The sequence below is a fragment of the Anoplopoma fimbria genome, chromosome 4, assembly GCF_027596085.1.
Source record: "Anoplopoma fimbria isolate UVic2021 breed Golden Eagle Sablefish chromosome 4, Afim_UVic_2022, whole genome shotgun sequence".
Classification (NCBI taxonomy): Eukaryota; Metazoa; Chordata; class Actinopteri; order Perciformes; family Anoplopomatidae; genus Anoplopoma; species Anoplopoma fimbria.
The window spans coordinates 23,238,229-23,250,717 of record NC_072452.1 but is presented as its reverse complement, the minus strand read 5'-3'; the positions used below and the strand labels follow the sequence as shown (position 1 = coordinate 23,250,717).

The 12,489-nt window shown below is 41.7% G+C and overlaps 1 protein-coding gene across 1 annotated transcript in view; it reads right to left on the bottom strand.

Moving 5' to 3' along the window:
- Window positions 1–12,489, bottom strand: part of spata5 (spermatogenesis associated 5) — a 110,858-nt gene that overhangs the window by 61,872 nt on the left and 36,497 nt on the right. Inside the window, exon 15 of the mRNA XM_054597483.1 lies at window positions 10,776–10,902. Within this exon, the coding sequence (XP_054453458.1) occupies window positions 10,776–10,902 (127 nt within the window). The remainder of the gene's footprint in view (window positions 1–10,775; window positions 10,903–12,489) is intronic.

Genomic DNA, 12,489 nt, shown 5'->3' with positions numbered 1-12,489 from the left:
CAAACAAAGACTTTTTAGTAAAGCTAACTAAGTAGTTTTGTTGCCTTAACCGAACTAAGTTGTTTAGATGGAAGTTTATTTTGAAAAGACTGTATGCATGCATCAAGAGGAAAATTACACGTGTTGATGGACTTTTTGCAGGAAAACGCATGAAAAATTAGAAGAAAACGTTTTATAAGAAATCACATGAACCGTTGTATGAGGATACGCTGAACATTGTGACGTTGATGACACGTGTCATCAGTATGTATTCAGAAACATAGATTCAAATAAAATCAAAACAATATTACCTGATCAGTTTTTTGTTGTGTTAACTAAATAACTGGTTCTGATTGCTGTACCCATTATTCTTATGACTTAGTACCGTTTGTACCTTTTCATATCTGGGGTAAAGACTTACATCAAAGATTACATCATATTGATGTCGGCGAATTCTATAACAATTAAGCCAAATGTGTTACTGAGGCCTTTTTTCTCCAAAATGGGGACACCTTGTCCATAAACCTCACATGTCTCGGGCCTGTATTCTGTCCGTGTGTTTGGGTGGGGGCATGTTGTTTCAGGTACGCCTGAGACATGAAATACAATCCGGGGAGGCCAGTTTGAGTAATAGATTCATGAGCTCGAAGGCTTATCAGATGCCAAAACACTGCACAGTGTTGTATAATACTAAGAGACGGGATTTTAACAACTCTGGAAAGTTATTACTGCAGCAATTATTTCTTTTTTCCTCACGGGGCAAACAGTAGAAATAGTGTTCATTTATGACAGCTTGATAGATAGCTAACCATGTAGCTGGACTGCTGGCAAAGCGTCAACAACCATCCCTGCAATTGAACACAGTATAGAACATTTATCATAAGTTGGAATCAGCATCAACACAAACCATTGTTCTGCTAAATTTCACTGCAATCTACAGTAGTTGACAATGTTCAATGTGTAGAAATGTGAGGTCGGGCTGTGAAGCCTAAAGGGTACCTTCAGGGTATCGACCAACATAACCCAGTGCCAATAAATATTGGAACATCTGCAGTCGAAAGAGACCTGCAATCAATCCTTTTTGTGCCCAGATCTAGAAAGAAAATGCATGGTATTGCTTGCGGCCAATCACTGCAAGTGTTGACATGTGATTGGCCCACTACTGAAGCAACTACATCCCAAACAGCTGGTTCTGAACATGGGAGATGGAGATAAAAAAAATTGCTAGCCAGTGGGACACAAACACAGCTTCCACTAACATGATGGGTATGAAATAAAGTACTCTGTTGGTATTTGTAACACTTTAAGGGTACTGGTATTGGTGGTGGCGTCATCATTTTTCAAGCAATACGCAGCCCTAACTTCCATGTGTGAATGTGAAATAAATAAGTAAATGTGAAAAAGCAACACAACAGTTTACTGTGTCTCTAACATATCTGTTGTTAAATTATTATATTTCTATTTGAAATAACCTTCAACCCGTACAGTAGCATGTGAATGCCAAACATTGTTGCTGGAACTGGAATACACTGATTTACACAGCGTGGGCTAGTAAGAGACTGGACGGTAGCCACAATGTATGAGAGGCCACTGTGCACTTATTGTGCCCATTAGGGCCGATAAAACCTCATATCGTGGTGAATGCAATCTTGTGTTACAACATTTATGCTCACTGATTGGTAACGTTGCCCACAGTCATTTAATAACAACCACTCTGCATTGTTAAAAAAAAAAAGGTTAAACTAAAGAGACTAACAGAAAGAGGACAAAAGATATATAGAGTAGGCAATAAAAATAAAGTGCAATAAAGACAGACGGACTGAGGCGTAAAAAGAGGAGAATATACTGGCTCTGTAGGAGTGGGGGGGGGGGGGGCTACGAGGAGCATTTGTGAGAATAAACGAGATTTCCTGAACTGAGAGCATTCCAAGGGCGCCGGTGGTCTCGGCTTGCCAAGAGGCAAGACGACACATGCTGGAGATGTCTGCCAGGTAGCAGAGCACAAAGAGCCCTCATTTCCTCCCTATCCCTCCCTCCCTCCTCTACACCACCACCACCACCACCACCCCAACACACACACACACACACACCTCCCTCCACCATCCTCATGTCTTTCTCTCTAGCTCACCAAAACAGAGGAGTAGCTGACGGAGATGTAGATCGTGGTTTGATTAATAGAACGTCAAGTTAGACTTCTTCAACATAGAGAGCACTTTGTGAAGAAATGTGAAGAAATACAAAAACACACATGTGCCCTTCATCGCCAGCTCCAAACACAAATACTTTCTTTCCCCGTCTTAATTTGCTTTTACTACTATTCTTACCTTTTCGCCAAAGAGGTTATGTTTTCAGTTCGTCCGCCAGCAGGATTAGAGAAAAAAAAACAACTACTGGCCTGATTTTTTAATGAAACTTGGTGGAAAAGGTGTAGCATGGTGCCGAGGAAGAACCCATTAAATCTGGGATCGGATCTGGATAAGTGGGAGCGGATACACGCATTACTTTTCACTTATGGAAATGGCCTTGGCAGAGGATGCTTTTGGAGTGCAATTGTGGTTTGAAAAGGCGTTTATTTGCATAATATGTATTTCGGACAGACTGCTTTTCTACTGTGCTTAATATATTGAATCCTTAAAAGGCATTCCTACAATACTGAAGAAACTTTATCGAGTGTAGTTCTACCTTTTTGGGGCCACAGTTCGTCTTGCAGGGTATTTTTTGTGGTGGTATTCTTGTATGCACACATGTGTAAGCTGATACTAATACAGCCCTTGAAGTTTGATACTTGCCTGGGGATCCTACTCCCCCAATGCTCACAAACACACATGCACACAGCTTCCCAGAGCTCATCCATCCCTAGGTGGTATCCCATTACTTGCTTGCAAAGACACACACACACACACACACACACACACACACACACACACACACAGACACACACACACACTAACACACACACACACACACACACACACTTTTTGTTTTCTTTTGCCACTGTAGCTTTCAAAGCCACAAGCCAAAACTCTCACTCTGCCTTCTAATTACTGCGTCACAGAAACACAACCGGGGCAGGAAATACTTTGAATACTCTCAAAACAGGACGGTGCGAGAACAGCGTTTAAGCAAAGAGGGTAATACCAAAACTGCAGCTTGCGGTTGATACTGAGAACTCAACCCTCGATGAAAACCGCCGAAGAAGGAGCACCGCGTTTAAGCAGAGCAAGACCCTAAGAGCTACAGCCAGGATAACATCAACAGCTCAGCTTCTGCAGGACACCCTGTCCTGTGGCAGCGGGGCCCTATTTAGAACTGTGCAGTCAGGAAAAAAACAGTGAATAAGCTCTAATCCTTTAAGACAGCACCAATAGAGATTCCATCATGCTTGGCTCGTCACGAGAGGAGAGCAAAGCTTGGGAGATGATAACGTCAGTCCAACACAAAATAAAATATGGCCTGTTTTGACTGGCGGGCTTATGGCCGCTCTTTTAGCTGAGGGTTGTTTCCTGTTGAGTGGAGGCACGGCTCAGGTGGAGGTTTTTCTGCCAAAGAAAAGGCAAAACAAAAAGGTATTCACGGAGCGAAACTTAAAGGATCCTCCGACGCCCCTCGTGTGAGGCCAAATAACAAAGACTGAAATGTTTCGAGTGTTCACGGGAGGCTTTCTTTCACTTCGCTCTTAATGTTGAGTCTTTATGGTGGGAGGAATTAAGGAGGTATTCCTGTGAGCCAGCACACACAAACAAAGACACAACGTGCATTAGACAAGCACAGATTTTTAGATTATTCTACTTTAGAGCCAGATGAGGTTACCACTACCCCTGTGTGACTGCTGGTCGGATAAAACAAGCAATCAGAAGACGGCCGTTGTGGAAAAGTTAATAGATCAAATAATGATTCAATATGAATAATCGACAGATTTATCAACCTGGAACTGTTAGGTGCAGCCCTATTTAACACATTAATGAGTTCTAATCACAACACGATGTAAAAGTTTATGATTTTATGACTTATAAGTCGCTTTCACAATAATCATGTGGTTAAAAAAAAACTAAACATTCTGGTTCACAAGGCAGGTGATAAAAGCACGGATCATTTGCAAAACACTACTGATTAAATCTGGAACAACTGCATGCAAGCGCACATAAAACACACACACACCCACCACACACACCACACACACACACACACAGCTCTAAATGCAATGGAGAGAGAGGAGGTAGAAAAAAAGAAAATCAAAGGTCCACTTAGCTTAGGCTTGAATATTTACCAAGTGGCCCACTAATTACAGTCTGGTGGATTTCGACTGTGATTACAATTAGCAAACGTCCAGACTGGCTCGGAAACCACTGGCAGATGTTCAAGCTGCTCAAACTGGCCTGATGCTGGGTATTTACTTTGTATGACTCAAATTCACAGAAGGACTTTATGAATTAATACAACAAGATCAACTTTGTTAGGAAGAAGACACAGCGCCAGAAACACTGCGGAAATGTCCATGGAGTTATAAAGTACATTAGGAGAGGTCCAGTTATTGGATTGGTGACAAAAAAAAGGTGCACAAAACAAGCATGACTTAAAGGTAAAAAAAAAAAGTGACCATGAATTAGTCAAATGTTGCACAATTACAATCGTTAGCGTGCGTTACTGGAAGCATGTGTTAAGACACAAGACCAGGAAGGTTCATAAAATATCTCACAGGGCCTCGTGTTTCAGAGACGTACATCATGCTGCACGGCTACATTTCAGCAAAACAAAAGAAAAAAAAAAAAAGAAAAAAATAATTTCCTGGCAAATTTAGAGACAACATAAAGATGTAGCTGCAATACAGTGCACGCTGCTCAGAGTATCATAATCCAGTAATACAGGATAGTAAATACGACTCAGTTTCCAGCCTGTTTTCATGTGGTTGAACCCTTTTCAGTGTGATATGTTTCCTGCTGTTGGCTGCACCACAAAGACAGTTGGCTACATTGCTTTCATCTGAATGCCTTTATATCACTTTGAGTTCATACTTTGTCCTCAGTGGCAGAGGTTTCTCACTTTATCCACCGAGGAACATTTGGGGGGCAGGTTCTAACTATTGCTTTCATAAGCCTTTGTATTAATTCTGTCATGCCTTTTAATATGCAGGAATTGTCAGCATTGATCATAACTGTCAAAAGAACTGACCCATGTCATGTTTGGCACCATCTCCTGTTCAGAAGCCACACTACAGTACAAAGAGGCTGATTTTTTTTTTTTTTTTTAGAGGGAGAAGCATGCAGACATGAGGAGGGGAGAAAACCTGATACAGAACATGAGTGGTACAGAAGGGGTGGAAGATGAGATATCAAAATAAAAAACCTTTATGATGAATGAATGCTGTGGAATGCTTTGGTTTCTATAAAATGACATCTTTAAAACCATGTTGAGACGCATTACAGACAATAAAGGGAATGTCTCAATTTGCAGCCAGAAATAATCATTATTTAATTTGTGACCTGTCTAACACCCAATTTTGCAATTTCAACATTGTATATGTATAATTAGAGCAAAGTGACGTCAGGGATTTATCTGGCAAAATCTGGCAAACAGCTTTCACGAGAAGGAAGGTGTTACAACCATTTATTTGTTGTCATCGTTCCAACATGGCAACACACCTGGTGACTCAAACAGCATCCTGGCACAATGTCGGGACATGATTTGTCATTGTAATTATATTTTAATAATCATAATATCTTTATTTATAAATACTGAAAGCACTTAATGTGATCTCAATACAACATGGTTTGCTAAAGTAAACTTAAAAAGAATCCTAACTATCCCTTTAAGCTGGTAACTATTTACCATTTAGTTTAGCGTGTTAACATGCTAATACTTGCCTTTGCCTTGAGTCATGCACTAGCATGTGGAGATATTCTGCTTTTTTGTGTTTTATAGCATCGTAGATAACATTTATTTTGGCTGTCTGTAAGAAAAAACAACCAATGTCAAGATGTCACCTAAGAGTTGCAACCCCCCACACATCTTATGTTCTTTTCCTTATATTGACTGTTATTCATGATATCAAAAGTGTCAAAGTCTCATCAGCCATTGGCAACTGGGAATCGCAGCCATGTTAATTGATCCTATAGAGTATCAGGACGGACATAATGCCTTTTCAACTCTAATTCTATTGCCTCTGTTTTGTTTTCACCTCTCGATCTGATAAGAACCCAGTTGGAAACCAGTGGTCCTAAACAAAAAGCCCATCTGCTTGTAATCTTCTATGCTGTGAGTACTCCTGATAGCATGGATGAAACCCAACGCACATTTGGTTAAATATGAACAATAAACCGAAACTCTCTTTCCTGAAGAATAAGCCACCAACAGAAACAAACTGGAGGAGAAAAGAAAAAGTCAAATTGGGGTTTTTTAACTACAAATGGCAAATAGTGACATCTGAGTGTTTATACAATCAGCTCGATGGACAGCTGCTCCACAAACAGAGTGACAGGGGGTTCTTCCTACTGAACAGGCTGGATAAATATCCCCGGTGGTGCTAATCAATCACCACAGCCCAGTCACGGCGGGTCAGAGGTGGGCTTGGGTGATTGGCGCAATACAAAGGAAAGAGGAAGTGTAAGACTTTTTTTTTTTTTTTTAAGGTGGAGGTGCAAGGGTGGGTGGGGGGGTTGTTTGGTGACGTGTCATCATGTAGTGGAATTGACAAACCCACTCACATTGGCCACTGCACCTTATGCACTTTTAATGCAATTAGACATGCAGTAGCAGATTGTACCGGAGAGTTAACGAGGGCAAAGTGTGCGTTTGTGTGTGTTTGTGTTTTGGCACAAAAACAGATTATTCTGGTTAGTCAGCACTAAGGATTTATCAAATGTGATACAAAAGCGAGAGGAAGAGGCGGGACTCTGTGTGCTTGTGTTAAAAACTATTATATCTTCAATCTTTTGTTATCCGTTTGTCGGGATGTGATTCAGCTGCATTAGTCACGTTAGGTCTGCGTGTTGTTGCCTACCTGCTCCTGTTTGTCACCGGTTTAATACAAAGGACAGAGGAAGTCGGGAGGACTTTGTGCGCATGCAGGACAGGATGTCTCAGTCATAAAAGACAGGCTTCAGGTATTAATACGACTTCACAACCCTTTAGTTTATATTTGAAATGAAAGGGCTGCAGAGACTAAATGAGATGAGGTAATAGTTTTAAAACTCAAAAACAACCTCGTTGACTCCACGCTGCTGCTGTCGTTGAAAGATGGACATCAGGCCTGCTCCCTTCAAACTAAAGTAAACGCCACTTTCTCCCCTTTTCTCCACCCGTCCATCAAACAGCTGAGGCCCCCAGGAGCCTCCTCAGCAGGAGCCTCGACAATGACTTCATTGACACCCCGGCGTCCCATTAATCTTCATTTGTCCCATCATATCCTGCCATTGGTATGGTAATGCACCCCCCCTCCATCTCCAGTGTGAACTGACAGTCGGCGTCGGAGCGATAAAAGGCTGGTAGGGTGCTCAAACCTCAAGGGGGGGGGGGGGGGGGTGGATCTGTCCATTTGGTAGCTTCCGTTCTCAATGTATGTTATAGGTTTCCTCATTCAAATGACTTGAACCTTGCTAAACCACCACACACACACACACACACACACACACACACACACACACACACACACACACACACACACACACACACACACACACACACACACACACACACACACACACACACACACACACACACACACACACACACACACTCATTCACACTGGGGGGCAGGAGGTGGTAATCTGATTTCTCAGCTGCCCGGGAGACCACTTCCTGAGAGGGAGGCTTGTGGAAGGATTCCTGGGGTTTCCCATCTGTCCACCCAGGGGCTTGACCCCCTCCCTACTGTTAGGAGTTTCTTTCTCTCTCTCTGTCTTTTCCCCTTTATGCATATCTTCCCTTCTCAGATGTACACACACACACACACACACACACACACACACACACACACACACACACACACACACACACACTCAGGCTGTTTCTCAGCCGCCCTGCTGCTAATGAAGTTTGAAATGAGACGGCAACCAGTTGCAGAGGTGGAGGAAGTTGCTGTCATTCCCCGACCACAGAGATGGATCAAGTCTCCACAAGTGGGTTGGAAATGGTGGCAGTGGTGGAGTGTTTGGGGGGGGGGGGGTTTGTTACCCAAAATGTGTATGTGGAGGATTTTTTCAAGAAGTACTGATGGTGGTGGTGCTGATAGATTTGCAGTGAACAGTTTACATTAAACAGCTGCAAATGTGCTGACTTTTTGGCTCTTTTCTTAGTTGAAATAAATCATAATTGTGTATATGAATATGTGTAATGATGTTTGCATGGAATTGCTGAAAGAGTAAGGCACATGTCTTTAAGTAAAGTTTTTTTTGCAGTTATCTGATGTCTCAAACTAGGGATTCACCGATCCATCTTTTCATTCCCAGTAACTATAGCAACACCTGGGCTTTGGGTATTAGCCAATACGGAGTATCGATCCGATACCGGTGAGCTTGACTTAAACATTGCTATCCTAACTTTTTAAATGAAAATATAATCAACGCATACAAATATATAAATGAACTGAATTGCTACCTATAATAATTGTATTCAATACCAGATTGGCCTGACTGATACCCGATCCAGCTATTTGAGTCAGTATAGGACCGATATCGGATGTAAGTACCGTTGTCGGTGCATCTCTATCTAGAACGTCACATAAATGGGAAACACATTTTTGCTTCCGATAGCTGCCTCAAAAAACTCAAACACTTTTCCCGATCCCTATTATAAAAGGCATGAGTCAAGTGTTTTCTTGACCAATAACCATGATCGACAAAAATGATCACTAAGAGAATTCCCCAAATGAAAGTTAATTTGGTTAAGAAAATGTATTTAAAAGCAATTACTTGTTCAGTTAAGGAGCTGTTGTTACTAATATTAATATTTATATTATTATCTTTTAATGATTGATATGCCATTTCAGTATAAAACGCGTCCGTACAGCATCAGAGGTACAAAAGTATATTTAAGGTTGAAGAGGAAATAAGACAGAGACAGGCGGCGGCCTCAGAAGGAGCTTAAGAAGCACCACGACATTCTCCTTTCCTGTGTCCTTTCTGACAAGGCACAGACTCCTTCTTTGATCAGCACTCAGGAAATTTCATTAGGACGGAGATGGGTGGATAAGAGACCAAAGAAAGCTTTTGTGGATGGGAAGAGGAAGAGAAGGAGATAAAAGAGTGGAAAATAGAAAACGGAGGGGGGGGAGTGTCATGGGGGAAGAAGAAAGAAAGAAGAGATAAATGTTTTACTCCCACCTGTTGTGCATTTTAAATTGACTATCAGAGGTGAAGCTGTTACTCTGCTGTAGCTGATCCTTGGCTTCAGCTTAATTAATGCTCACAACCGTAGCTAGAACCTTAACATGAGATGTGAAATGTTCATCAAATGCTAACATCAGAATCATAGACTGTATAGAAGGAGTGAAAGTAGTCATTGTGAAGCCACCCATTGGTTTGTGGACTACAGTTTCGAAGCCTAAAGTTCGGCCTTTTCATACTGCCGCCATCTTGGTTTTTGGCCATTGCCATCTTGTTTCTTTGCAACCAGAGGTGACACAAGAGGGTGAAGCTAAGTACAAACAAACATTGAATCATTTCTTGACATTTTCTTGCGACCAAAATGTTACAATTAACGTTCATGGACTGAAAACACAATGTGAAAGGATTAAAGCTGTTAAATGAAAACGTCAACAACACCCAGACCAAACAACACCCGTCAATCACGGAAGAATACTTATATTTATTGTCTATTATGCTCTAAATGGGACCCTAATTTACTAAATGAACATCATGCTGTATTGGAGAAGACTTGAAACTAGAGATTGAGACCATAAACTCATGCTTACAATGTTTACTGAGGGAATAAATCAAGAGAGAAGTAGAGTCATTTTCTCATAGACTTCTATACAACCAGAGGAGTCGCCCCCTGATGGACATTAAAGAGAATGCAGCTTTAAGTCTCTTCAGCATTGGCTTCACTTTTCAAACACAGGAGGTTGTCGCCTGGTCAGCATGCTAACACGTTCACAGGCTAACATCCTGATGCTAACCTGAACAACCTGGTTTAGTATGTTAGCATGCTAACTTTTGTTAATTAGCACTTAATACAAAGTGCAGCTGAGACTGATGGGACAGTCATTCGTTTTACAGGTATTAGCAGGTCTTGAATGTCTGTTGCAAATTTCATGGCAATCCATTGAATAGTTGTTGAGACACTTAAATCCAAATTGTAAATGTTAAACTCATGGTTGCAGTAGAGGAAAATCATGAGGATAAACTGTCTGGAAAGCATGATTTGCACTATTGTACTGTTGTTTCCTAAAATAGGAACAGCCACATCTGTATTTCCTTCTCCTTTTCAGTGATGATGAAAAACCGTTTGATCTCTTGAAAGAGGGCAGAAAGTTATTTGGCTCCACTTAGCCAAGCAAACTAAACTAAATGAACAAAAGCTGCAAAATAATAACAAACACTGCACCTGAAAACCTAAATCAAACGCTCTCGCATCAATCTCAACCGCTCCACAACAATGCAGCGACGGGATCCAAAGAAAGAGAGTCGAGGAAGACGGACCGGAGCAGGCGACCTTTGACCTTATCAATCATGTACAACAGAGGAAGGGAGGGAAAGGAGGAGACAAGGGGAGACAAACACACAACATCTCCTCAACCTTATCAATCAGGGACCAAAGAGGAGGAAGGAGAGATAAAAGGCAGCGAGCCGCCGTCTGTTTACCTTATCGATCATGTCGGGCCGGTTGGTGGCGGCCAGCACGGTGACGTCCCGGAGCTGCTCGATGCCGTCCATCTCTGTCAGGAGCTGAGCCAGGACCCGGTCGCCTACACCGCCGGAGCCCGAGGAGCTGAAGGGGTGGATGAGAACGCAAGATAGATGAGTGGACGGGATCGAGAGAGAGAGAGAAGGAAGCAGATGAGATTGATGGATGGAAGGATTGATGATGGAGAGGGAAAGGAACGTATGTAGATTGGTGAGGAACTTGGGGGAAAAAGGATATTATTGATGGTGTAAAGTGATGAATTACAGATACAAGATGGATGGATTAGTGGGAGGACGGAAAGCGTGCTGTTAGGAAATGAAGGGAACAAGGGGGGGGAAATAATAAATGTGCATGGAGGATACAAATATTTAGCAGCATGCGATGTCCTGCTCACAGGAGTCCAAATCAACACACGTCACAAACTTTACTCTTTCGTCATTAATATTTGATGTATTCCTTAACGACAAATATTCGCCAGTTCTTGAATGCTCGTAGAGAACATCTGAACAGTTTCACTGACGCTCCGATGGCAGGTTCTTTCATTAGCACAATTTGTCTTCAAGACAGAAAAAGGCTTTGGCAGCAAAAGTGAGCTTTCCTGCCAATGACGTCCCGCCGAGCCGCATCTGAAACGCACGTCATCCCTCTCAAATAAAGCAGCCCTCCTTGAGACAAAGTTCACAAATATGTCACCTTGTTTGGACTTGTAAATGTAGGGCCTATGCTCAACCAATTCAGCTGGAAACGCTGGGGTTTATCCCACCCAGGCCTCCATACTTTAACATCAGCATGAGCTATTTGGTGTGCAATATGTAATACTACATTTTTCATTTTCATAAGATTTTCCTTAAATAATTTCAATTAAATATCCTCAACATTGTAGATCATCCGGTTTGCATCCGCCGCCCCACTTAACAAGCTAACAGGTAGATTCAGATTTGTTGTCATGGTAATGACACTGTGAGGCAGTGACTGTGCATTTTAGGATCGACCCTGCCAGACTGCTTCAACACTGTGAATTTTGTATTGGGTCCAATCATTACAGATATTTTAATTAATTGAAGTGGTGTTTGAACGAAAAATAAATATAAAGCGACCTATAATGTAGTCCTTTAATTTATCTTCATTCCTCCTCTTTATGTAGTACCTGTTATTCTTAACCTCTAATGTCTAATGAACTCGATGTGATGTTGAAAACAGATGTTTTTCGTGCACGCCTTTCTCGTAATTCAGTGTACCAAAGATTGGTAGTATAAGAATTAAAGATGGATGGCTTCCTTCCATTCCAAAAACAGCTGTGCAGTTGTGGTTTTTATCAAACGTAACGCTAACAGCAGTAAATATTGCATTTGATGGGGACTATTTTCAGCAGCGGATGAGCATATATTTGATGCTCTAGTGAGTATTTGGGGCAGCAGGACGGTGCACTACTCAAACTACAGTGTGTGTTCATGGTAATGATAGAACATCGATGTGTTTTTTGTTTTTAAATGGAGCTCTATAGCACATGAGGGAGTAACACACATCAGGCTGCACCAGCATTACTTTCAGTCGGACGTGTTGACAGTGAGGAAATTATAGTCTGTAATATCTGCAGCTTTCTCCTTTAAGAAACTCATCAATGTGTTGGTCGCTGCATCACAAGGTGGTTATTTTCCATAACGCGGTGCA